At 59.3% G+C, this 25,586-nt stretch overlaps 1 protein-coding gene across 1 annotated transcript; it reads left to right on the forward strand.

The window, feature by feature from the left end:
- Window positions 1-125: 125 nt before the first annotated feature.
- Window positions 126-24,605, forward strand: KCTD5 (potassium channel tetramerization domain containing 5). Its single transcript, XM_028111655.2, has 6 exons — window positions 126-401; window positions 10,889-10,997; window positions 12,893-12,984; window positions 14,641-14,736; window positions 16,607-16,732; window positions 22,871-24,605. Exons 1-6 carry the CDS (start codon window positions 150-152, stop codon window positions 22,898-22,900), a joined length of 705 nt encoding a protein of 234 aa, XP_027967456.1. The 5' UTR covers window positions 126-149; the 3' UTR covers window positions 22,901-24,605.
- The last annotated feature ends 981 nt before the right edge of the window (window positions 24,606-25,586 follow it).

Genomic DNA, 25,586 nt, shown 5'->3' on the forward strand with positions numbered 1-25,586 from the left:
CTTTTCCGGACCGGAACTTCCGCCTGCCGCGTGACACCAGGGCGGGCGTTTTACGAGGGCGGACCCGTGGGCGGGACAGAGCTCGGAGGACTGTATTAAAGGCCGGACGCTTCCGGTGGAGAGGAGCTGTGGCGGGGCTTGCTGGGATCATGGCGGAGAACCACTGCGAGCTGCTGCCGCCGGCCCCGAGCGGCCTCGGGGCGGGGCTGGGGGCCGGCCTGTGCCGCCGCTGCAGCGCGGGGCTCGGCGCCCCGGCCCAGCACCCCGGCGGCGTGTCCAAGTGGGTCCGGCTCAACGTCGGCGGCACCTACTTCCTCACCACCCGGCAGACGCTGTGCCGGGACCCGAAATCCTTCCTGTACCGTCTGTGCCAGGCCGACCCCGACCTGGACTCGGACAAGGTGAGGGCCGCCCGACTACCCGTGCCGGGCCGGGGAGGCCGGGCCTGGTGCCCGGGCGCCCACCGCCCTCGAGGAACCGCGGCCGGCCCGCCTCGGCTCCCTCTCGCCCTCTCCGTTCCCCGGTGGAGCTTTCCCACACCCCGGACCTTGCTGTGGATCCACTTTCTTTCCCCTCTAGGTTCTCATGGCCCCGCTGTGTGAGCGTCTCCTCTGTGGCCCCGTGTACTTAGTGGCCCTGGAATCGGAGAACCCTGGCCTCCTCATCTGCTCGCATTCCAGACGTTTGACTTTACGTTGGCGTGGGGGGGTTGACACGGGTGACCTGCCTTTCCCAGTGACTTGCATTTAGAGAGTTGGCGCTCCGTCGTTTACAGCCACAGCACGCTCCCATCGGCAGTCGCAGAAGGGGCCGGCCGTAGAGTAATTTTTCAAAGGGAAGGTTGCGCGTTTGAAGGGGTGGCAAGGAGGGACCAGGTAGGAATATTTCTTCAGGCTGCGTCCCCACTGCCCTCCCGAAAGGGTAGGAGTCCCTCGGTTGGTTTGCAGCTTGCTTTCATTAAGTGCTGGTACTGTTGTGCAGATCATAATGGAAACTGTTTCGGTTATGACCTTTGTGAGACTTGTGTGGCTGAGGAAGAGCTGCTCGGGATTTGTACGGATTGAAACTCCGAAAAGGCTCTATTGTAAGAGTAGTTGTTACCTATATTTATCCGCGGCGGTTCGCAACCTAACTTTCCTGGGTCTTCTCAGTTGAGCGTACATAATTGCACTTGGCTTCGTGCCTCGCCAGCTCAACGCTTGCCAGGCATAAGTCTTCCCAGAAAGATTCAACTCCCTCTTCAAGTTCGGGAAGGCGGACGGAGCCCATCCTCAGGGTGGCATGACCTTAACGATCACCACAAGACCACTTGTCGTTGGCAGAAATCAGGGTTTGAGATGTCAGCGCTCCAGTCTCCCCCGCCACCACCCTCAGCTGCTTCCACTGCTCCTTTGACCAAGCTCTCGCCTCGGAGAGAATTGACCTCCCAGAAAATGGCAGGCCTCTCCAGGACAGAAATAGGCTTTTGTTTGCTGTGATTTTCCTTTCATGAGGAGGGTGTATGTTTTACTGTTTGTTTGTATTAAAACACAGCCACAGTGGTCATTCACTGGGATTTCTACTCGAGAGTTCCTGTTTTGTATATTGAATCAGATTTTAAATTGCACTTGTCCATTGGGGTTTTGGGGTGTGTGTGTTTGTGTGTGTGTGTGTTTTGAGGCAAAGTCTCTATTCATCACTAAAACAATTGATTAAGAGCCAATTAACTATAGCTTCCACAGTTAAGTCAGTTCATCCCTTTATTTTACTGTCTCAAAACGACTTAAAAAAACTATGCTCTACTGTAATAACAGTCCTTTGGGGGAGGTAATTAACCCACCAGGACGCATCTGCTGCGGTTGCTTCTTGTCACCGTCGGGTGCTTACCCACATTTGATTCCCAAATTGTAAGAGTGAAATCTAGAACATGAAGGTAATGCAGCAGATACAGTTTCTGGCTCATAGGGTAGTTGATAGTAAATAAGGGTGAGTTTTTGTCGCAGGTAATGGGAATTTAACAAAGAGTAATGCTGATTCACATCAGTCACGGTAGGAGTGTGCTTTACTTCAAATGAGACAGAACGTGTAAGATACTGTGTCTTCTCAGTGTCACCCCCCCTCAACTTTCTGATGAAAGAATGTCCCAGAGCTTCACTCCTAGATAATTAGACCCTGCGTGAGGAAGCGGAGGGGAAGGGGTGTTTGGAGGAGTGGGACGGCCAGTGATTATTACATGATGGAAGAGAAACAGGATGTTGATTCACTTGTAAAAACCTCGAAGCCCTCACTTAATAGTTAAAATGAATGAAAGCATACCTGGCAGATGTCCCCAGGGCTGGACGTCAGCAGCACAGACCTGGTGGAAGGTTCCTGCTGGGCTGTGAACACCTGACTAGTGTTTATTGAGCTCCTGGGCTCCAGCAAGCTAGTTCTTGCATAGGACTTGGGTGGGGATTCGAGGGGAAGTTGTTCCAAGGAAGGGGAGACCAGGACCTTTCGGGAACCTGCTGCGTTGAAGTTCACGGGAAAAGTGCCTGGAGCTTGAGCTTAAACACCGCAGAAGCCTTTGGGAGAGGTGGAGTGATGGGACGTTTTCTGAAGAAGGCAACAGACAGTTTATTAAGGAGGGTGGGGAGCAGGGCTGCAACTGATCTCCCTCCCTCAGCACTGAGCCTAGGATCAGCTCTGGGCTCCAAACCCTTACCCGTTGGTTTCAGTGCTGACTCTGGGCCCATTGCTGCTGTGCGATTCTCTTTATAGACCGCCCAAGTATGAATTCTCACTTCCTCCTGGGGCTTCCTCCAGCCGGGCTGTGTCTGGGGTGTTTGTTTCAGCATCTGCTCCCCTGCTGTCTGGGTCATCTTTCTCCCAGGTTCTCGTAAGGGGCGGGCCAGGTGTGACACTCCTTCCCGGAAGTGCTTTGTGAATACTTGATGTGTGATTCATTTGGTTTAAGTCTCTGTATTTCATGGTACCTGGCCCATTAGGCATTGCTGAAAACAGGTTAGCGTTTGTTTAGAGCTGAATCAGCCTCTGTTTCAGTGTGGAGATGCTTTAGGAGTTAAAAGGGAAACAGGAAATACTGCTACTTGGTGGTTGGAAACCACTCAGATTAAGTAGGATTTGAGGTGAGTTCAGTCTCTGCCTGAGCCAGGTCTGGGGAAAACCTGAGCTTTTGTCCTTTGATGGGGCCATTGTCCCGCCTTTGGGGTGCATATTCTGTGGCGTCAGATGGGTCTTTGAGGAGTGGGGTCATCACAGGGCCTCTGGTGACATGTCACTTGTAGTTCTTCGCCTGTGCTCACTCCGGGTGTACTTGGTGTTGGCAAGAGTGTCAGGATTGGAAAGATAGTGGAAGAGATTTTACAGACAACAGCCAAGCGATGAGGGATGTGGGTGGGAGTACAAACTTCTAAGTTGCTTGGCAAGAGAAGTGGGGATTCCTTAGAGTGGAAAGAGCGGATTATGCTCCATGTAACTAAATCAGAGGTGAAAGGCTAACTTCCCGAATTCTGAAGAGCATCCTGGGTGCCCATGAGAGCCGTGTCATCCTATCTGAGGCCCGGAGTGGGCGACCCGAGACTTGGGTGCATTTCATTTCACACTTTGGTCGAGGATGTGGCTCTGAGCATGTTCGTAGCCCTGGCCACGTGCCATGGTTGGTCTAGGACCTGGGTGGAGGGAGGGGCTCCCGCCCTTCCCCCGTACAGCAGGTGTTTGCTGGCAGAGCCCATGTTACATCTCCACAGGGCCCCTAACTGGACAGCCCTGGACCTGAAGCAGCCCGTGATTCCAGGCCAGAAGGTCCTGAGAAAGGACTTGCTTGAGTGAGAAGAGCTTGCTCCAGGGCCTCAGACACCGGCCCTGGGCCTGCAGCTGTCCCCACCGTCAGCCATCTGAGGGCAGCCCGGGAGGAAATGGTTGTCGCTGCAAAGCACTTCCTCTTTCTGCCCCCTGCACAGTGACTAGGCTCAGTTTGGAGCCATAGTCAGAACACAGTGGCCCACCGGCTGATGTTGCAAATCGAGTTTTATGGGAACGCTGAGGTGCCTGCTTGTTGACAGGGCGTCTGTAGCTGCTTTCACAGTGAGTGGGTGCTCACAGTTCCCTTCCACAGATGCTCCAGGTCAGCAGTCACTGGACTAACTGTCCTTAAAGTCCCTTAAAGGAGCTGGCTCTGCACCGAGGGAGGTTTGTGCGTGGCCAGGGTGCTCTCCCCGGACCCCAGAGTGCCAGAAACATCCAGGCTGGCGCTGGTGTGCGGGGGGTACTAGGGAGACGGCGTATCTTCCCTGGTGGCAGAATGAGACTGGAGACTCGGGCCTGACTTTGACTTTGACCAGAACTTAACTCGCTGTGCGACTTTGGGGTAAGTTGGTGCACCTCTCTGAGCGTTAGTCCGGGAGGAGCTGTGAGAGTTTAGGAAGATGGTCACACCACCTCCCCCCAGTGCCCCGTGCTGGGTCCTCACAGCAGACGGAGATGACTCGTGGTGGTCTCTACTTTGTTTTTAGAAAGAATGCTTTTTTCTCCCTGTCAGAATTTGTTCTTGCTGCTGTTTGTTTCTTACACATACTCTGAATCACTGCAAACCTTGGTCCCAGCAGGGAGCTCCTGCTGCACGGCCAGCCTCGAAGGGGAGTGTGTGCGAGCCTGGCCCTCCTGTCCCCTGTCCTTCCCTGGCCGCCTCTTGGCGGTCCACCCAGAGCTCCTCGTTGACCTGAGGACAGGCCCGAGGGCAGCTTCCCAACTCTGGAGCCTGGAGCCTGTGCCACAGGGGAGGGACACAGCTGCCTGGGCAGCCACCGAGTTTTCTTGCAAGAAACTTGAGGTCTTTGAGCCTGGAGGACGTGGCTCTAGGGTGTCAGTCCCATCCACCCGCATGTTTGGAGGGGGCTTGAGGCACATCCACATATGGGTGTGCATGAGTGTCTCTTCCCGTAGTCCGCATTCTGGTGGGTTCTAGTTGCCTCAGCAGTTGGGCTTCTAGGATCTTGGGCTGGTTTTGCGAGTCAGGCTTGGGTGGCTGCAGTTCTGGAGTTGATGAGCTGGGCCAGCTCCAGCAGGGAGGCCGAGGCAGGCAGCAGGGGCACCGACTGAGCCTAGTCACTGTGCAGTGAGCAAGAAGAGGGAGGAGGTTCGGTGACATAAGCAGAGGAACCACGGGCCTGCCCTTTGGCCCCAGCAGGAAGGAAGGCTGAACTCTGCACCAGATCTGCCAGCAGGGCCGAGTGTAGGAGGAGAGCAGAGGCCCCCTTGGAGCCCATAGGGCGGTGGCTGTGGGGGCAGCTGGTGGGGAGGGCTCGAGGGCCTCACGGGAGCAGAGTGCTAGGCGTGAACCGTGGGCAGGGTGCCCCAGGGCCTGGGGACTCTGGGCTTGAGGAGGCCTCGCCTCTGGGGCTGTGGAGGGGCTTTCCTGTGTGGTGCTTCTGCCCCAGGTGATCGTGGTTCCCTCCTGTTTCCATTGCTAGTTGACTTTCCTGTGCCGGCAATTTTATGTTAAACACACGCACTCACGCCACCAGAATCAGTAATGTGATATCTGTTGAGGATATACATGCAGGTGTTCTGAGGCTGGAATGTCTCTAGGGAGGGGAGCACCTGCGAAATCCCAGCAGATGGACGATCCCTTGCTTTGTGACATAAATGTTCACAGCAGCTCTGACCTGGATGGCTGGCCCTCGGGCTGGCCAGTCCACTCAGCACTGGCCCCAGAGTGACCCGGCATCTGCTCTCAGTGCCCCCAGACCTGCTGGACTGAGTGGGTCACTGTGAATCACCCTCATGGATTCCTGGGCCCCGGGGGAGGACCCACTGTGGCTGAATCTGACACACACCTGCTGCAAGAGGAGCCCGGGCCTTGCGGATGGTTCCTTTCTCGTGGGCACTTGTGTTTGCTTCTGGGTGAGCCTCATGTGAGTTGTGTATGTCATCCTAAATTGGGACATTGTGGGGGTCGGGGCCCTGGGAGCCGGGTGCTCGTTGAGGTCTGAGGGGGTTTGTTGCCAGGGCCGGCACTGAGGGTGAGAATGACCCAGAACCCAGACACATGCACCCTGCTGTTGGCCCAGAGCCCTGCTTTTCCCTTACTTCCTGGGTGGGCATGGGAGTGTGTCAGATCTCAGCACACACGGGGCATCTCAGGGGGCTCATGCAGGGAACGGTAAATCAGAGCCCTCCAGCACTCCTGGGTGCCCAGGGGCCCGGCCCGGCAAATCCCGGTGCCTCAGAAAAGTGTCTTTGGTCTCTGGGTCTCCGCCTCATCATTTGTAATTGGTGACATCTCAGGCCTCTTCTGGACGGAGGGTTTGACAAACTGTAGAAAACAAAACAGAGAAGGGGGTGGAGGCTGAAGGTTTTGTGTGCAAATTTGGACTAGTCACTTAAAATGGATAATTTCAGAGTAAAAGGTAAGTATTTCTAATTAGGTCGATTGCAGATGTTTGTGCACAGAGAATTCTGTGCGTTTACATTTAGATTTTAACAGGGAGATTTGACAGAATTTATCTCCCATTTAGCTCAGGACACTCAGCCCTCTTCATTTCCAGTCTCCAGTGGCTGTGCTTTTTCTCCCACAACAAAGTGGTGGCGGAGTCCCGTTTCCTGGCGTGTTTGTGGAGGCCGTGAAGGTGATGGAACGGCGCCAAGTGCAGACGCTCCGTAGAGAGCTGTCGCGCCAACAGAGTTCTTTTCCATTTAGAATCTTGGTCAGAGTCTCACTCCTCATCGCCATTTCCAGGACCAGCCGGCCCTGAGGGACGAGCAGCGCCTGCTTTATCCACAGCGCGTTGCTGGGCAGTGCATTCGATCCTGCCCCTTGAACCCGATGGTCAGGTTTTACTTCTGGCCGCATCGTGGGCAGGGAGAACCTCAGTCTTGGGGGCTGTTTACTGAGTGGCGCGGGTGTGTTTCTGCCTCTTGGCAGAACACTTGTTTCCCAACAAGCGGTGTGGGCTAAGGGTGCTGGGTGGGCTCAGAAAGGAGAGGGCAGGGCGGGGCAGGGCGGGGAGGGGCGAGTGGTTTCAGGTCAGGATTGTCCTCTCTGCCTCCCTCCTTGTCAGGGCTGCAGTTAAGAGTCTCCTGGGAGAGCATGTGATGTGGGCTTGGCCCTACCTTTGCCCACTGGCTCCTCTCAGAGAAATGACTACACCCGGGGCTCGTGGCCAGAGCATGATCTCTGTGGCCTGGCTGCCTCCCTGCCTGGGGCCAGTGGCCCAGCAGCCCAAGCTCAGGGATGCAGGGTTCAGACTTCCCCTGGAGACTAGCAGCTCAGCCTTGGGAGGTGGGTCCCACTAGGAGTGGGTTCCAGCCGACCTGGGCATCATCAGGCCGCCCTGCTCCAAGTGTGTGTGGGCTGACAGCCTGCGGGGAGTTGGCCCTCGTTACGTATTCCTTTTTTTTTTTTTTAAAGATTTTATTTATTTATTTGAGAGAGAGAGAATGAGAGATAGAGAGCACGAGAGGGAAGAGGGTCAGAGGGAGAAGCAGACCCCCCGCTGAGCAGGGAGCCCGACGCGGGACTCGATCCCGGGACTCCAGGATCACGACCCGAGCCTAAGGCAGTCGCCCAACCAACTGAGCCACCCAGGCGCCCCCTCGTTATGTATTCCTAAGCCAAGGCCGCTTCCCCTGTTTAAAGCCCTTAAGGTACATGTATATATTTTTTTAAAGATTTTATGTATTTATTTGACAGAGAGAGTACAAGCAGGGGAGCAGAGGGCGAGGGTGAGGTAGGCTCCCTGCAGAGCAGGGAGCCCAGTGCGGGGCTCAATCCCAGGACCCTGGGATTATGGACTGAGCCACCCAGGCACTCTAAGATACATGTATATTTTTAAAGCCAGGACTTCACAAATAGGTCAGACGCTAAATCAGTGAGAAGTAGGGAAGGTCAGTAGAGGGAAGTGATTTGTCAAGAAAGGAGTCTTCATTCCGGCTCTTCTACACAAAAACACACAAAGCTCGCCACTCTATAAATGTAGCACACGCTTGTTGTATAAATCGAGGACAGGACAGAAAGAGGAGACGAGGGGCCCGCGAGTCTTGCCACCAGCCAGCGTTCGCGTCCTGCCCGCATTCCCTGCTGCCCGTTGGAGGCGTGAGTGGCCCAGGGTCCTGTCTGTGCGTGCTGGCCGGCGGCCGCGCCCCCACTGCTCCCCCAGTCGCCAGGGTAGATGGCACCAAGATGCTTTTCTCTGGGCTTTTGCAGAAGTGAGCCTAAGATTCATATTCTGAATTGGGGTTTTTTTGTTTGTTTGTTTCTCCATTTCTGGGTTGTGTGTTCTTCCTTGTTTCTGCTGTAGGCTAGACGCCCCAGGGCTGCGTGCCCCGCACAGTACGTGAGGCGCCCGGCTTGCCCCCGGCGACACCCCTCAGCTCTAGAGCCTGCTGCTCCCGCTCAGGTGCTCAGACGCGTGCTTTTTACAGAGGTCCTGCCTGTGGTCCTCTGGGCAGCAGCCCAGGATAAAGCCTGGTGGAGTTTTGGGGTCTTGGTGTAGGGCCCCCGGCACTTCCTGTGGAGGCTGAGCCTTCCGCCTGACGAGCCCAGGTCAGAGTCCTGAGAGTCCTGCCCAACCTCGGAGTCCATCCGATCAAAACAAATCCCCAAGAAGAAACCAGTCCAGAGAGCCTTGGCGGGACTCCATGGAAGAAACCGCTTTTGAGTTTCCCTGAGTGCTGCTCCTCAGTGGCAGGGCCGGCCGGCTGGCTTGTCACTGGCAGGGGGCGGCACATCCCCGGCGTCAGATTACTTGGGGCACAGCCTGCCACACAAGGCCATTCAGTGAACCCGCCATTCTGGGTCCAGGTGGGGGGCCCCCAGGCAGCCTCGGGATGAGGGCTTGGTGTGGTGGCGCCAAGGTCAAGATAGCGGCGGGGCTGAGAGCACACTGCCTCAGAAGCTCTGGAGCTCAGGCTTGCCCTGCACGGGGGAGAGTGCGGTGTGATGATGGTCCTCTTGAGCCCCTAGTGTGGGCCCAGTGTGGTAGGGAGGTTCCCCGGGGCACCCTGTCCCCATCGGATCTTGTCCTGCCAGCTGGCTGTCGAGGTTAGTGGGGAGCCAGTGAGTTGTTGCTGAGCTTGCTGATGTGCACATGTCACGCACGGGGCTCTTTTCACACCTGAGGATGGGGGTGGAGACAAGCCCCTGACTTCGTGGCCACTTTTTACCAGTAGGGAGACTGGCCGAGCATCCTTCTTCCAGAAGCTGGTCCACGGGGTCCTTGGTCTTGCTCGGAGAACAGGCGGGGTCTGGGGGGACAGGAGGTAGGGGTTCATGGGACAGTGTCTGGCGCTTCCTTAGGTGGGTGGGCTGGAGCACGAGGATGAATCCGGGAGGTCTGGGTGAGGCCGGGGCGGCGCCTGGGGGCCGAAGCCCACAGGGGAGAGAGGCGGTGGCCTGTCCTGGCAAGAGGTTGGGCTGAGTGCCCGGGTCCTGCCCACGGGGCAGCAAGGCTCCAGGTCCCAGCATGCACACATCCAGAGCCCTAACTGACTTGATGTAAGAAAAGCAAGGGGCGCCTGGGTGGCTCCGTTGGTTAAGCGACTGCCTTCGGCTCAGGTCATGATCCCGGAGTCCCGGGATCGAGTTCCACATCGGGCTCCCTGCTCGGCGGGGAGCCTGCTTCTCCCTCGGACCCTCCCCCCTCTCATGTGCTTTCTCTCTCTCTCACTCTTTCTCTCAAATAAATAAATAAAATCTTTAAAAAAAAAAAAAAGGAAAAGCAGGTCTGCAGTGGTGGACGTCAGGAAGCCCCTGGAACCTCCAGGCTCTGCCACACTTGGGTGAGAAGTAGGGCCCTAATGTGGCTCCTGTTGCTTTACGGCCAGGATGCTTCCTGCCTCTCTCTGTCTCTGCATCTGGTGTCCGTAGGCAGAGCACATCCAAGAGCTCCAGGTCTTCCCACCACCATGGTTGCCCTACAGAGATGCTGACACACTGTCCTCTGTGGTCTCCGCTGGTCCTGCTCCTGTGGACGGCCCCCCCAGAGCCTGCCACGCTGACTGTTCCATTGACTCTGGAGTCACCCTGTTGTGTCAGGGAGGGGAGGGGAGGTGGGCTTGCGGGAGGAGCAGGATGGCAGCCTGGGCCAGGCCCTGCCCAGCAGACCCACAGCAGATATGCAGTGCCCTCGATGCAGTCGGGTCCATGGCCTAGAGTGGATCCCAGGGTGCCGTCACTCCCCACTAGACCGCTGTGGCTCTCCCTTCCAGACAGTACTCTCCATGCCTGTTACTCTGGGCAGGCCTCCCTGGGCTCTACTCCGTGGAGGCGTCTTTTGGGGACTGCCCCCACCCTCGTGCCCAGGTCAGCATGTCCACCTCCCCTGGGCCAGTTGTGGAAGCTTGCTGGCCAGAGGGCTTTAACCCTCAGACAGGCCCCAGGCACTTCTGGGAGGAACCGGGGCCACCCGGTGTGGGAGAAGAGTCTTCTGAAGGTCTGTTTTGTAGACTGCTCAGACTCTGGAACCACTGCCCATGGGGTGTGACTCCTTTGGTCAGGCCTCTCCACACAGTTGCTGTTCTGTGTGCCTCTGACCCCTCCCCAGGATAAGAAGGCCCTGCCACAGGTGCCCGGGAGGAGAGTATGTGTTAGGTTCCTTGTGTTGGGCAACGTTGCGATGCACGGAGGCTGAACATTAATGCCTCAGCCTCAGTCACCTCGCTGCCGAGTAAATAAAGGGAGGTGAACTTGGCCTAGACCTGAGGTGGTGACAGACAAGGGTGCGAGGCTGCCAACTGCCAGATCCTGCAGAGCCACCTCCCCGAAGTGCTGCAGCGCTGTCTGGTTGCGGGTCAAAGGACACACATGACCCCCGTGCCTCTGCAACTGTTTCCACGTGGCCTGGCCTGGAGTCACTTGTGGGGACCCTTGCCTTCCCCGCCAGGACTCACGGTGTTCTCTTCTTTGTAGGATGAAACTGGTGCCTATTTAATCGACAGAGACCCCACCTACTTTGGGCCCGTGCTGAACTACCTGAGACACGGGAAGCTGGTCATTAACAAAGACCTCGCAGAGGAAGGTGAGCTGGGGACAGGGCCCCAGTGGACAGGCTGACTGGTCACTTGACACAGATTCCTCTGAGCCCGAGCCGCCCTGTGAGGAGCAGGCCCAGCACACCTTCCCCTGCAGAAATCCCACATGCCTCCGTCCCCTCGCTGGCTCCCAGCTTCCTCTCACCTGTGCCCCACGGGGCAGTAGGCGCTTGTCTCCAGGAGGTGAGGGCTGCTGGCCACCTCGTCCCCTGTCTTCCTCCAGGAAGCGAAGACTTCATGGCCAGGTTGACCCGTCAGGACCGCTGTCAAGTGGGGAGCGGGTCACCTGGGCTCTGGGCCATGTCAGGAGCCTAGTTAGCGATGCTGCTGGGGCTAGGGCTCCGCTCTCACAGCTACTTTAGCTCACACTGTCCTGGACATAGCCGCCTCTGGGTGAGCCCCGGGTGCGCTCCTTCCAGGGCACCTGTGTACCCTCACCTCTGAGCTCTGTCTGTCCTCAAACGGTCCAGCGCTGGGCACAGCGAGTAGGGAGCTTGATGTGTCAAGATCTGAGAGGTCCAGGTGTTTCTGCTCTGCATGGGCTCTGGCTCCTGCTGGGTCCTCTAGTGACTGCCGGGACTGACCTGGGCTCGCTCCTTTCACTCTTGCCGCTTCCTGGGCCTCCAGAGCCAAAGGGGACTCCCGTGTACATGTGCACTCATGTTGTTTGGGGCGCCTTCCTTTGTCTTGGTGGAGCCGTGCAGTTCTAGGCTAAACTTGACAGCCTGTTCCCGGGGCAGCTTGCTCAGAGGCAGGTGCTTGCTGCAGACAGGCCCCTGCCGCCCTGCCTCGTCCCCTGCCTCCTGGCCGGCCTCGAACGCCGCACTTTCAGAAGGGTCCATGCGACCACCGGCACCTGGAGCGTCCCACCCGCAAGGCCTCTCAGTCCCCACCCACAGGTCTGAGTGGGTGGCCGACAGGATGGCACCAGGCTTGCATTTCGTCACCTCCTACATGGCCACACGCCGTCCTGAGAAGTGACGTTGTAAGTGCAGCCACCCACCGCCAGGCTCCCGGTCTGATTGTGCTGCCTGGGGGCCCGGTTAGGACACGGCCCGGGGCTGCTGGTGCTGCCAGTGTGGGGAGACCGTGTAGAGTGATGCCTGGCCAGGGTGGCCAGCACAGCCCTTCTGGAATGCGCAGGAGGGTCCTGGGGCCGAAGAGCCCCCAAATGGGTGCAGCACGAGTCGCAGCCTTGGGGAAGAAGGGCAGTCCTAAACTGTCAAGAGTCCTGGAACCGGGGCACCTGGGTGGCTCAGTCGTTAAGCGTCTGCCTTCAGCTCAGGTCATGATCCCAGGGTCCTGGGATCGAGCCCCACATCGGGCTCCCTGCTCAGCGGGAGACCTGCTTCTCCCTTTCCCACTTCCCCTGCTTGTGTTCCCTCTCTTACCGTGTATCTCTCTATCAAATAAATAAATAAAATCTTTAAAAAAAAAAAAAAGAGTCCTGGAACCGCCCTCTCAACCAGCCCAGCTTCCAGTGGAATGGGGAAACTGAGGCACCAAGTGACAGACCCACATGAAGCCATCTGCAAGCCCGGGGCCTCACGTGAGGGCAGCAGATGGCCCGCGGGCGACGGAGGGAAGGTTTCCGAATTCCATCCAGGGGCGCCCAGGGCGGAGCTTGGGGTAGATGTGTGTGCGACAGTGTACCCAGCAGGCCACCTGGAGTGGCACGTGCCAGGAGTGTGTTCAGGAAATGGGCCCTCTGCCCTTGATCCTGGGGCGCCCCACTGAGCCAGCAGAGTCTGCACGGGGTCCATTGGCACGGGGCCGAGGAGCTGCCAGGCGCCAGGGCCAGGCATGGGCTGTAGGTCCACAGAGGGACAGGGGCGGGACGTTTATTCTTGGATCTGGTGAAAATTACTTTTTTCTGTTCTAGGAGTGCTGGAGGAAGCGGAATTTTACAATATCACCTCACTAATAAAACTTGTAAAGGACAAAATTAGAGAACGAGACAGCAAAACGTCGCAGGTAAGAGCAGTGACTAATAGGCACCCAGCTTCTGAAGTCTGTCTGTCACAGCGATGCCGCTCACTCCCTCCCTTTGCGCTGGCCAGGGGCGGCCTCTGCACGAGACCCCAGGGTCGGTGCTGTCCCTGTCATGACTGTCTTTCTTGGGAATCGTTCTAATGCCTGACGGGCCTGCTCTCTAGCCATGTCCTGTGGCGCTGCTGTAGCCTGCACGCTGGGTGTGTTCGTCCATTCCTGCCCAGCCCACCCTTAGGGGTCTCCATCCAGGGGCAGGGGACAGACAGTGCCGCAGAGGAAAGTCCAGGGACGGAGAACAGGGAGGCTTCCAGCGTGGACATCTCAGGTAGTGCACTGTAGCAGGGTGCAGCAGGTGCAAAGGGCCTGTGGCTGGCAGTGAGCTCAGGGTAGACGGGGGTAGGGTCCTGCAGGCCAACATAGGTTCCACAAAGATGTGGCTTTTCCTGGGAGAGAAGAGCGCAGTCAGGGCTCTTTGTGCCCGCCTATTGGGGCTGTTAGGCCAGAGTGTGAAGCAGGCCATGTCCAGCATCTTATGCAGAGGGAGGTGCTGGAGGGGCTGAGCTCCACCCTGGCTGGCAGAACGGCAAGCCGTCTCCCAGTGAGCAGCTCCGGGGGGGAGGGGGGGCATGCCATGAAGTGGACGCACCCTGAGAGCTGCCTCGCTCATCTGGAGTCTACACCCACCTGAAGCCCTTCGGCTGCCCTGTCCCATCGTGGGCCCTCCCACCAGGTGTCTGGCAGGCCCTGAGCTAGAGCTCTCGGCCTTTGTGAGACGCTCGCTGACGGCCTGGCCGCTCAGAGTGGCCATGGTGCCCCCAGCCCTCTCTCTCCTGTGGGAGCCCCTCGGGCACCAGACAATGAGGGAGGGGTCCAGGGAGGGGGCAGGAGACCCAACCACAGGCTCCCGGGTCATCTCTGGCCATTGGCTGCCGCATTCCCCTCTGTCTGGCCACCCCACTAAACACATAGGATGAGCCACACCTGCAGCACTGAGGCCTCTGCGTGGTGGGCATAGAAGAGCCCCTCCTCAGGACCTGGGCCAGGAGCGCCAGTGTCGTCCCTGTCACAAAGCGCACTGGGGCTGTGTGACAGCCAGCCCCCTCCTGGCTATGGCCACCTGTCACACTTGGCGCTGAACGCCGTGGCCTCCTACTGAAGGAGCAGCTGCAGGAGGGTAGGCTGCTGGCCGGCAAGGTCCCGCGGTGCTCTCGGCAGCTGAGACCAGGCCTGGAGTGGAGGTCGGTGGGTGGGCGTCTTGGCGCATCGGGTGACATAGCAGCTTTTCAGAAGTTGCCTCCCTCAGGGAGGGCCCAGGTCTGAGTGCCGTGGGCGGCTCCGCAGGCCCTCCCTGCCATCCCCTCCCAGCTGCCTTCCCTTGCGGCCACGGTCCTCACGTGCTCACGTCTAGTTCAGGGTGCCATTGGGATTTCAGGAGCACGACTCACTGAGCTTTGCAGTTTAGAAATAGAGACCTGTTGGATGGTGGATGCGGGGGAGAGAAACAGCACTTCGGCCTGTTTTGCTTTGCTGGATGCGTTTGGGGTTGCTCTGCGCACCGTGACCTGAGCCTGAGGGGGGCGTTAGCCTCCCCTGGGTCCCCCGCAGGGCGTGTCTCATCCATGGCTGTGGCTCTCCCAGGTGCCGGTGAAGCACGTGTACCGGGTGCTGCAGTGTCAGGAAGAGGAGCTCACTCAGATGGTGTCCACCATGTCTGACGGCTGGAAGTTCGAGCAGGTGAGGCCCCAGGGAACCAGTAATGAGGCTTCGGGGGCCTGTGGCGGCCTGTCACTGTCCTCTGGCACCTGCGGACAGCGGCCTGTGCCCTGTCCTGATGGGATTGGTCACAGGTGTTCGGGTGGGGCAGGTCGAGTTGTTCTAGGGCCCCTTCCCACAGAAGTCCCCGTCCCTGCTTCCCCACCCTTCTCTCTGAGTTACCCTTCTTACTTGAGCCCGTGCTTTGTGGGGACTGTTCCCTGTGCTTCCATCTGGCATCTCCATGTGTGTGGGATTGACAGCCTGAGTGCATCCCGGCCTGGCCCCACTTTCCTGTCCCCTCGCGTCCCCTCCTGTGCTGGCTGAGCAGATGGTGGCTTGGTCTCCTTTGTGCTGCGGTTGGCACAGATGCCCTTCCCGGCGGGTCTGCTCTGCGGCCCCCCAGGCCCTTTCCTGCCCTCGGCTCTGGTGCAGCTGTGCCCTCCACTTTGCTGGCCTGACGTGAGGATGTGGGAGTGCTCCTTCCCTTCATGGAGCCTGGGCTCCCGGCCTGTGCAGCTGCAGCCCACTGGCTATGGGCCCAGGAGCGCGTCCAGGATGCTCACCAATTGGCCAGTACCTTTTCCACAAACTGCTCACTGTTCCTGTCCCTCAGGCAGGTTTGAACTAAGGTTCGGACCTGTGACCCTCCCCGGCCCCCAGCCCCAGGTCCCACCTGCCCTGCTCGCCAGGCCCCCTCGGGCCTCGGAACTTTCTGTTTCCATCCGGTGCGGGTTCCGGCCACGGCGAGCGGTCCTGCTGGGAGAGAGGGTGGGAAATTACAGTCTCACCCCAGTCTCCTTTCTAATTAAGTCCACACCTTTTCTTTGGGTCTTTTGAAATGAGATTATACTGTAGAGCATGCTTGGAATCCCTTTAAAATGTCACTGAGACAGCTGCAGTGTTGTGTCCTCCCTCCAGTCAGGCGGGCCTGAGGCCGCCAGGGCTGCTTCTCTGTGTCCTCTCACAGTATTAGCCGTGTGCCGGGGTCCAGGTAGTATCCGGACCTCGTTACATTCATGCCACAGACCGTGCAGGGACAGAGGTCCCCTCCCATGCCCCTCGCATCCTCCCTCGCTGTGCGGCCCAAAGAAAGGCTGGGGAGATGGGGGCTGCAGGCGCCGGTCAGGGTGTTGCAAGGTCACCCTCGCTGGGAGTGAAGCAGCTCTGTAGCTCTCTCGCAGAGACGGAGAATCTCCTGCCTCCTGCGTGGGCCTCTCCCTTCCTCTCTGTGTTCAGCTTGAGGGTTTAGTCCTTAGCTCCTCTGGGCGAATCCCAAATCATCACACATGCCAGGTTCCTCTCCTGTCCCTGAGTCTTTGTCTCTGGAGGATGTTGTCCTCCCGGTTCTTGCCAGCGAAACTAGTCCCGTTTGATGAGAAATGCTCTACTTCCCAGAAGCAGGAGCTGGGACTGCTGTGGGGAAAGTAGGGTAAGAACCCTGAGTGGTGTTGGCACCGAGCCCAGGGTCAGCCAGTGGTGAGCGCCGAGGCGAGAGCAAAGTTCCGAGGTTGGTTCAGAGGAGGCTTGCGTGCAGACCCGCAGCTCCGTCTGTATCCCCGGGGCCCGCACTGGGCAGGGCACGTGTCTCCAGTGGCCGGCCCACCGTGCTCTCCCGTCTCTGGCCACACAGGCTACGCTGCCCGCGCACTCCTTGCTTGGCCTTGCCCGCTGCCCCCACGCTGTCCTCGTCCTTCCCACGCTGCTGCTCGTGGCACGCCCGCCCCTGGCCTTCCGCATCGCCCCGAGCGCCGGCTGTCCCCGGCGTACACTCGCGGGCTGGAGTCTCCCTGCCGGCGGGTGGGCTGGTGTACCATGCTCACCCCATGCTGCTGCTCTTCTGTCCTCCCAGCTGGTCAGCATCGGCTCTTCCTACAACTACGGGAGCGAAGACCAGGCCGAGTTCCTGTGCGTCGTCTCTAAGGAGCTGCACAACTCCCCGTACGGCACCACCAGCGAGCCCAGCGAGAAAGCCAAGGTAGGTGACCGCGGGCAGGCGGGCGCTGGGCCAGCTGAGCACAGCCGCGGACCCTCCGGCTCCCGCCTGCAGAGGGGCTCATGGGTGGTGGCTGCCCTTGGCAGACTTGGGCCCCTTCTCGTCATCTCCCGGCTGCACACGCTGCCTGGCGGCTCATCCATCTCGCTGTCATTCCTTGTCACAGAGTTCTTGCCTGACGCGTCAGCAGAGTCCCAAAGGAAGGACACATAGGTCCCGTAGGCTGCGGGGGTGGAGCCAGGGGTCTTTGAACAGGGGCTCCCCCTGGAGGCGAGCCCCTGTGACTTCAGCCCACGCCCTCTGCCTGCACCTCTTTGGAGAGGCAGAGTTGCTTCTGGAAGTTTGTCTTTTGATAACTATTTTGGATGGTTTTCCTGGGGACTTGAGCCATCAGGGCTGGAGAGGGGGGCCGCCCAAGTGGCACCTGCCTTAGCCACATCCATCCATGTCTCGGGGGTCGTGTTTCGTCTGTAAAAGGTGCAGCAGATCCCGCAGATGCTCTGATTTTCAGACTCCTCGGAGTGTGGGCTCAGCCCGGGCCGGCCCTGTGTACTGGCTCCGTGCTGGGCGTTGGTGCTTTTGTCTCCCGAGGAGGGCAGGCGTGGCTGTGCCGGGTTTCGGGGTGGCCTCGGGGCATGGAACAGCGGCTGCCATCTCCTCTGGGGTCGCTGGCTCCACCTGGCGGGACTCCTGGGCCTTGGAGGATGGTGGTGGCCTGAGGGCTGTGCAGCCAGCTCTGAGGGGGGCCGGGGAGGTAGGGATGGGGCTCTGGCAGGCACCCCCACGAACTCAGAGCCCCGGGGTATCTGAGTGAGTGCAGGAAACACCAGAGCCTGGAGGATTTTTAACTGATGACGTTAAGTCGGGGGTTTCCGATGCTTCCTCAGACTCTTAGCCCCACCAGGTGGCCTTTGGTCAAAGCCACCGGCCCAGAACTGCCCTGTGACCCTTTCAGGGCCTTCCTTGGAGGTGTGGGCTTAGGAACAGACAGCGGAGTTCCCGTGCACGTTAGCCTTCTCGTGGTGGCCGTCCTCACGAGGCTCACAGCCGGGTGAAGAAGTCCTGTGTCTTCCCGACGGTGCGACTGTCCAGCACGTGGGGTGTCCCCACCCTGGCCCATGGCACCGTGGCTGCACGCGGGGTGCCTGGGGCAGGGTGGTGTGGGGGCGGTGCTCGGCCTGGGGATGCGCTTCCTTTCGACTCTGGGGTAGAAAGTGACACCACCACCCCACCCCCCGATAGCCCCCGGCCTCGTGAGGAGGCACGTCTGTCTGAGCAGTTGTAGAATTTCTGTGTAAGTTCGTTTTTAGAAGCTTTGTTTCTGAGCTTGACAAGCTTTCATGGCAGTTCCTGACCAGGGAGGCCACCTGAGCTCACTTCCCTCAGGTAGCCCTTCTGCTGCAGAAAGGCTCCGTCTGTGCCATCAGGAAGCTCCGGGCGTGACCCCAAATCCCTTTGCTTCTGAAAACGTGCCCTGTTTTTCTCTCCAAAAATACCTGGATCTGAAGTGTGGCAGCCACTGTGGCTCATAACCGGGGGCAGTGGCAGGAGCTCCCCAGGAGACAGAACGCGGTTGGAGCCTCCAGAACACCACAGAGAACCGTTGGGGCTGGGTTGGGGTGGTAATCTGGGGACACCAGGCACAGCCTGGTTGTAGCAGGGTGCCGAGGGTCAACCTCCCGGCACTAATGGCCAGCCTCCTGTCTCAAGGCAGGAATCGGGTGGGCAGCTTAGGGCAGCGGTCCACACAAGGGTGGCCCGCCTCAGCCGCCAGTTCTGGGGGCTTCCCAAACCCCTCTGCCAATCCGAGATGTGCTGGAAGCGCTTGCAGGACTCACTGAGGGGACCCTGGGGTATGGTTTGTTGTCAGAAGGACGGAGAGTGAGGGCTCAGGTCCAGCTGGGGAGGGCACGGGGTTCCTCTGCGGACTCGGGACAGGTGGTACCATGCAGAGAACCGTGCCCCCCCAGGGTGTCCCCCGCCTCCTTGTCCAGGGATTTTACTGCTCTCGGTGACACACAGGATCGATTGATAACTGGTCAATGACTGATCGCCCACTTGCCTGATCATAGTTTCTAACCCCCTGGCCACCTGAGCCCTCCCCTATCATGTTCTTAGACCGTCCCGTGTGGCCTGGAGATCACAACCTTTCCAGGGCCAGCAGCAAAGACCATACCTCTATTTGAGCAAGGTTCAGTTTTTCACTAAAAAGAGGGAGGGAGAGAGGGACGCCTGGGTGGCTCAGTTGGTTAAGTGGCTGCCTTCGGCTCAGGTCATGATCCCAGGGTCCTGGGATCGAGTCCCACATCGGGCTCCTTGCTTGGCGGGGAGCCTGCTTCTCCCTCTGCCTGCCTCTCCCCCTGCTTGTGTTCTGTCTCTCTCTCTGACAAATAAAAAAAAAAAAAAAAAGAGGGAGGGAGAGGTTTGGAACCTTGGGAGCGCCAGGCCTGGGGACAATGGGGCACAGGACCCCCACACGAGACTGGCCCATCTGTGCTTCACTACCCAGCACAGGGTGGGTTCCTGCCCCTGATCACCCATGCTTGCCGCCGCCATGGGGAGACTCGGCCTCTGCAGGCGGGCTTCCCGGCTGCCGCCCCATCCCAGCCTGCACTGATGGTGTCCTCTTTTCTCCTTTGCCGCATGCTGCGTGCCGAACCAGAGTGACACGGGTCACAATGGGGATGTCTCAGATTAAGTGTAAATGTCATGGTGAGTTCCGTCACCCTTTCATTGACCACTCACTTTAGTCTCCTTGACTCCAGCCCTTCCTCCACTGCACTTTGTGATTCCTATAGTGGACAGAGAACCTTCTGTGCTAGAGCCTGACTGTAGATCTCCAACGGAGCCGGCCTGTCTGGGGCGGGGAGGCTGTCTTGTCTGTTTCCTTTAGGGTGTCTGGGGGTGGCATTGGGACCTTGGCTGGGGTGCCTGAGAACCCTGTGTGTCAGGCTTTGGAACGACCTCATCGCCATGGATGTCCGCGGGCAAGGACACGGGCCACCCCTGCTGTCCCTCTGTGGTGGGCTCAGGGCAGCCCCTCCCCTGAGCCTCAGGAGAGGGATGCTGATAGAGAGGAGTCTGTGAGGACCTTCTGTCTGTTTGCCCTGTGATAAGGGGCTCCGCAGATGTTCCACTGGCCCCCAGTTGCTCCTCTTGTCCCTCTTCCCGTTGCCCTAGTCCGGAGCCCAACTGTGCTTACCACTAGCAGGAGCTACCTGCTCTGTGCCCTCATCGTGCACACAGGGAGTCAAGGTCCAGAGAGGGCAGGTTGCAGGTGGGTGAGCCACGCATCATCCATGGGGCTCCCCTGCTCCCTCCAGGCCCTCCCCACCCCCTGGTTGTGGGCCAAGCCATGCAGATTGGGGGCCCCTCAGCTTCTGCCCTGGGAGGTGCTTGGGAAAGGCATGTAGCCATCCAAGCCCTGAAAGGTTGACCACCCCACCATGAGAGGTCTGGACTGGGGATTGCGAACAGAGAGTGGCATTTCCGCTTTTAGTTCCTTTTTGGTGATTATATCCACATACAACACCATCAGTTTTGCCTCTTGATCTACCAGTCCTCAAATATTTGTCACCTGGCCCTCTCAGACAGTTTGCCGAGCCCTGGTCTGGACGAGCATGGTCCATCTGTCACTTCAAACTTTCTGGTAGCCACGTCGAGACAGTCAAAAGAAACGTGAATTTAGGCTTATACTGTTAATTCAGTACATGCAGAACGTCAGAAATCACGGAGGTGTTTTACTTCCCTCCCTCAGTCCCTGGAAGCGGACGTGTGGTTTGTGTCTGGCCCACCTGTGTTGGGAGCAGCCGCGCCGCGGGCTCAGCAGGCACCTGACCTGGCCCAGCGGAGAGTGAGCGCAGCTTACCGCCTGTGATAGGAGCGGGTGGTGGCGGGGGCCGGCCATAGAGCAGCCCTGGCTCCGCACGGTGGGGTGGGGTCCCCCTGCCTGGGCCCGTCCGAGGGGGTGCCGCCTGGGGGATGCTGCTGGTCCCTGTGGGCGGCTCAGGCCCTGCTGTGGGAGGTGACCCAGTAAGAGCCCATCCCGGGCAGAAGGGCTGTGACCGTCACAGGGCTAGGTCTGGTTTTCTGTCCTCATCAGGAGACAGTTGTTGGCTCACTCTGGTGGGGCAGCCCCTCCAGCGTGGTCACCTTGCTCCAGGCCACGTTCCGGTTGCACGGGCTTCATCCTCTCCACTGTGGACTCAGACGCTCCCTCTCCTCTGCGGGGCTCCCATGGAGTGAGGGACAGCTCTTCATGGGCTCCCACAGCGTCCACCTTGCCCTGCAAACAGCAGAGATGACGGGGCTGAGACCAGCACTTTGGGAATAGCAGGGACCTGTATGTGACCATCCTGGGTCCCCTTCCCAGACTGCATCCCTCTGACAGGGGCCTCCTGGGCTTTCCCACCCAGCTGACACATCCTACTAGATGTAGGGGTCTGTCCTCATCTGGGCTGAGGAGGGACATTCAACCCGGGACGCTGCTCCCCCCATCACAGCGGAAGGTGCACCTTACAGAGAGCAGAGTGGGGTCCCAGGACGTGGGTGCAGAGGACAGGAGAGCATGAGGCTATGCCAGCTGGGTGTTGCGGAGCCCTCAGACGTGGCAGGCACAGGCCCAGGGGCTGGCAGGGGTGTGTAGGGCACCAGGGCAGAGGCTGGCGTGACCCTCAAGAACTTGGGCCTTCTTGAGTGGCTCAGAACAAGCCCTTGGTGAATGTGAGTGACTGGCGTCCCCGGTCCTGTGGCCTCGCTGCTCTGGGCAACCCCCCGGGCCTGGGAGCAGGTGGCCGCGGGCTGGCGGGACCTCGCTGGGAGGCGGTGAGGTGCTTTCTGGCCGGAGGGTCCATGTGGGCCTGGACCTGGTGTGAGCAGGCTGGCCCCTCCCAGGGCACGGTCCCACCTCGTGCCCGGGTCTGGGGCTCAGTGTCCCCAGAGCCGTATCTGGCTCACCTCTGGAATTCAAGCAAAAGATGCCCCCAGGAGGCAGCTCTTGCATGGCCGATGACACGGGCTACTGTACAGCACTGGCCTCGGCTGGGTTGGGCCAGGCTGGGACTCGGGCGTTTCTCATGGTTATGTGGTGCCTAGCAGCTGTACTGCACGTATCGATTGCAACAGCGATACATCTGCCGGCTCTGAAGCCCCCACCCGGGGACACGGGATGGTCCCATCCCCCCTCCCTGGGCTGCATGGGGCTCAGCTCTGCAGGTGTCCACCCGTGCTCAGGGCTGAGGGAGGCTGGGGGCCCTCTCTGTCTCTGAGATGCCGAGGAAGGAGGAGCGAGAGGGACAGGCATGGTGGCCAAGGGGCAGGGGATTCTGCAGGGCTGCAGTGAGGAGGGGCTGGTGCCCTTGAGGCAGGGGGGCCAGCGCACTGAGAAGCAAAATGGGAGGCCTGCCGGGCAGGATGTGGAGGTGATGGGGCAGTCCTGGGGGCCCAGGCTTAGGGGTCATGTGACTGGGGCAGGGTTGAGGGGACACTGAGGGGACATGGTTTGTGATGGGGCAAGGAAGAAGAGCAGGTTGAGGTGGGAACCGCTGACACCCTGAGGACCCTGAGGGTCCATGCATGTCTGCAGCCCCGGACCTAGCCAAGCTGGAGACTCAGGAGTTGGTGCCTATCAGATGGGCTGTGGCACCTGCAGGAGGAGAGCAGGGGCGGCCATCGGGGGAGATGCTGCTGGGGGCCTCTGGGCACTTGATAAGGAGCCAAGTCCCAAGTGTCATCCCCCCACACACACACACACTCATGTCCCAGGCATCCCCGAGGTGGCCCAGGGAGGCGCCTACTGGGGGACGGGCCGGCTGCTGTGGTAGGAAGTGGGGGTGAATACGCCTGCCATGGGTTGGGATGGAGATTTGGAGGGACCCCTGGCCAAGGGCCAGGAGGTTTGTGGGCTGGCCCCTGCAGCAAGGGTCTCCCAGCCTGTTCTTGGCCCCTGACCCTCCGTGCCAGCTTCCTCGGCCCCCTGAGCCACCTGCAGGCAGACTTGGGGTCTTGGGCCCTGTTCCTGGAGCAGGTGCTTTGCTTCAGGGCCTCGTGGCTCCCAGCTCGCCATAGGCCGCAGCCCCTTCCAACACCCAGGTCCTCATTGTCTGTGTTTGACGTTTTCAGATTTTGCAAGAACGGGGTTCAAGGATGTGAGAACACAGTGTTGACAGCTGAAGAAACATTTTATCTTGTCCCAAGTTGCGACGATCTGCCATGTGGAAGAAGCTTGGCCGTGAGAAGAAACCTGCGTTTGACAATTTCTCTGTAGAGATTTGGGTGTGGATCCTTTTTTGCCTCTGAGGTGGGCGGTGAGAGACGGGACCAGCTGTCTGAAGCCAGGCGTCCCCACTTGGAGGAGGCGTGCTGGCCAGGTGGGTGTCCCCACAGGGCCCTCCGTGAGGCATTCCCCGGGCTGCATGGGCCTGAGGCAGGATACTTCCAGCCAACCCCTGTAATCACCGAAGGTCATTTAAAGGACAGCGCTCTTGGTGCTAACATAAACAGTCTGTGACGGAGCCTGGGCCTTACTGGTAGGAAGTGGCCGCAGCGCTGTGGCCCCAGGCTCTGGGTGCCTGCTGGTCACCCACATGTGCACCAGGCCCTGGTCCTCGGGTCAGGGGAGTCCGCTCAGCCTCCCCAGCGGAAGTGGTTGGCGGTTTGCACCCCTGGCGGGTGGCTCCTGAGAGAGACAGCCTCCACATGTTCACTACTTCCCGGGCCTTGGCCCCGAGGCCCAGCCTCCATCTGAGCCAGGCTCCCCAGCCTGACCCCGCCTGGAACAGTCGAGGCTTCTCCACTTGTATTTTCCAGGCCAGAGAACTTTGCATCCCTTCTTCCCCAGTGTGGACGGACTACCCTGCGTTTTTACTCCTTAGAAATGGCTACAAGTGTTGCCGAATTTGGGACTGATGTGTGAAGTCATTGACAGGGACGGAGCAGTTTGTGTGGTATGGCCTGGCCGCGGGCCTGTGGCGGAGCTGCCACCCGTCAGTGCCTTTGTCTCGCCTGGGATGGAGGTCGGGGCGGGAGGCCTGTCCACCTGGCTTCCGGAGCGGAGACTCCAGGTCACTCTGAAAACCGGATGTTTACACAAACCTCTCCCTCTTGCCGGCTCGCTCCTTTTCTTTGTCTAACTATGCAGTTCTCTCTGGGGTTTGGGGTGTTTGAGACTCCGGCGACCCGCACGGGCTCTGCCCGTGGGACGTGACGTTGGAGCGACTGGGATCCCTGTAAACAGCGCTGCTCGCATGCTTTGAGGACAGATCTTTCCTAGCTGTTGGGGGGCTGTCAGAGCCCGGTGGGGGGCTTGGCTTGGATGAGCAGCTGTCTGCTTCCTCGCCAGGGCCGCTGTGCGCTCTGACTGCCGCCAAGCAGGGCGGAGGCCTGGGCGTGCGTAGTTTCCAGTGCTTCCGGAGGCTTCTTTGCCTGTGCCCCCTTCTTTGCCAATAACCTGATTAACCAAGTTCTCCGGCACCCAGCACTTACCTCCTCCTTTCTGTAAGGTCTCTTGTACGTTGTTAAATGTTTGGCTTCAAATTCATCGCAGCCTTTCTAGAGGGCACGTTTAGGACTTGGCGACCCAGCCCCTGCTGAGCTCGGGGCGGGCACAGTCCCTCGTCGGCCTTGGGCTGTACCTGTGGGCGCCGCTGCCCATGCAGCGTTGCTTGGTCTGGGACCTTGATGTAATAGATAGGCTTGTGGTTTTTTAATTTAAAGATATTAAGACTTAATTCACTAAACTTTATTCTAAGGGGATATTTATACTTTTATACTTTTTTAGGTATCCGTATTTTATCAGCTTACAGTTTAATGCCTAAGTTTCCCCTGAAAATAGCAAATAAAATTGTGTATTTATGAATGAGAACAACTGTAAGTGTCTCAGAATGCATGGAAAAGGGTCTGCTGCAGAAGCGCTTCATGGGCTCGGGGTGGCCCTGTCCATGGCCCCATTCGTGGGCTGTGGTCTGTGGCCTGCTCTGTGAGGGCTTGTCTCCCCCCCCCTCCCCGGCTGGGCCGCCTCGCCTACCCCCTGCTGGCATCCTGCCCCCCCCCTCCCCGGGGACAAAGATTGTCTTCAGGTGACATGTTTAAAGCACGCTCATCCCGCCCAGAAGTGCTGGCTGTGGAGACGTTTCTCCGGTCCTGGGGTGCCTCCCCAACCCCCCACCCCCGCAGCTGCTCCGGCTTCCCCCACTGGCTGTTGTTTGAAAGCTCTGGGCCGCCCCCCCACACCTGGGGGATAACCCCCCCTGAGGCTGGCTAGGATGTCTTTGATCCCAGCCTTGTCCGAGTGTCCATCCTGCTTGCAGGCGTGCCGCTGGCCTGGCCAGGGCTCCCAGGGTCCTGGGACTTTGTCCTGCTGGCCCAGTCTGGGGAGTGGGACCTGCTTGCCCGGGAGGGGGGGGGTTGCTCACTGTGCAGCCGGGGGCACGTGGGGAAGGACTCCAAATCCTGGCTTTCCACGCAGACTGACTTGGCATCTTCCAGCTCTGAGGCCAACGGCAAATCTGAACGTGTCTCCTGTCCAAGCAAAGGACTGGAAGGAAGCCAGCCGCCCACCACTGTCCCGAGACTGAGGGCCCTCACTCTGGGTCTCCCAGGCAGGGAGGGAGCCCTGCCTCTTGAACCTTGCGCTCCAGCCTGCCTGCTGGAGGGAGGTGTGGGGAGGGCAGGGGCCCAGCTTTCTGGGCAGCCAGCCCAGTAGCTCCAGCAGGCAGGACAGAAGAGGGAGGCGGGTGCGTGGAGTGTGCAGCTGCTGGGTCCCCCTGCGGAGCCCGTGTCCGGAACCTTCTAGAGCCCTGCAGAGGGGCAGGCAGCAGCCCTGGTCCCTTGGCCTGGC

Source organism: Eumetopias jubatus, unplaced genomic scaffold (assembly GCF_037043125.1).
Source record: "Eumetopias jubatus isolate StellerSeaLion01/CBP00866 unplaced genomic scaffold, mEumJub1_p1.0 scaffold_12, whole genome shotgun sequence".
NCBI lineage: Eukaryota > Metazoa > Chordata > Mammalia > Carnivora > Otariidae > Eumetopias > Eumetopias jubatus.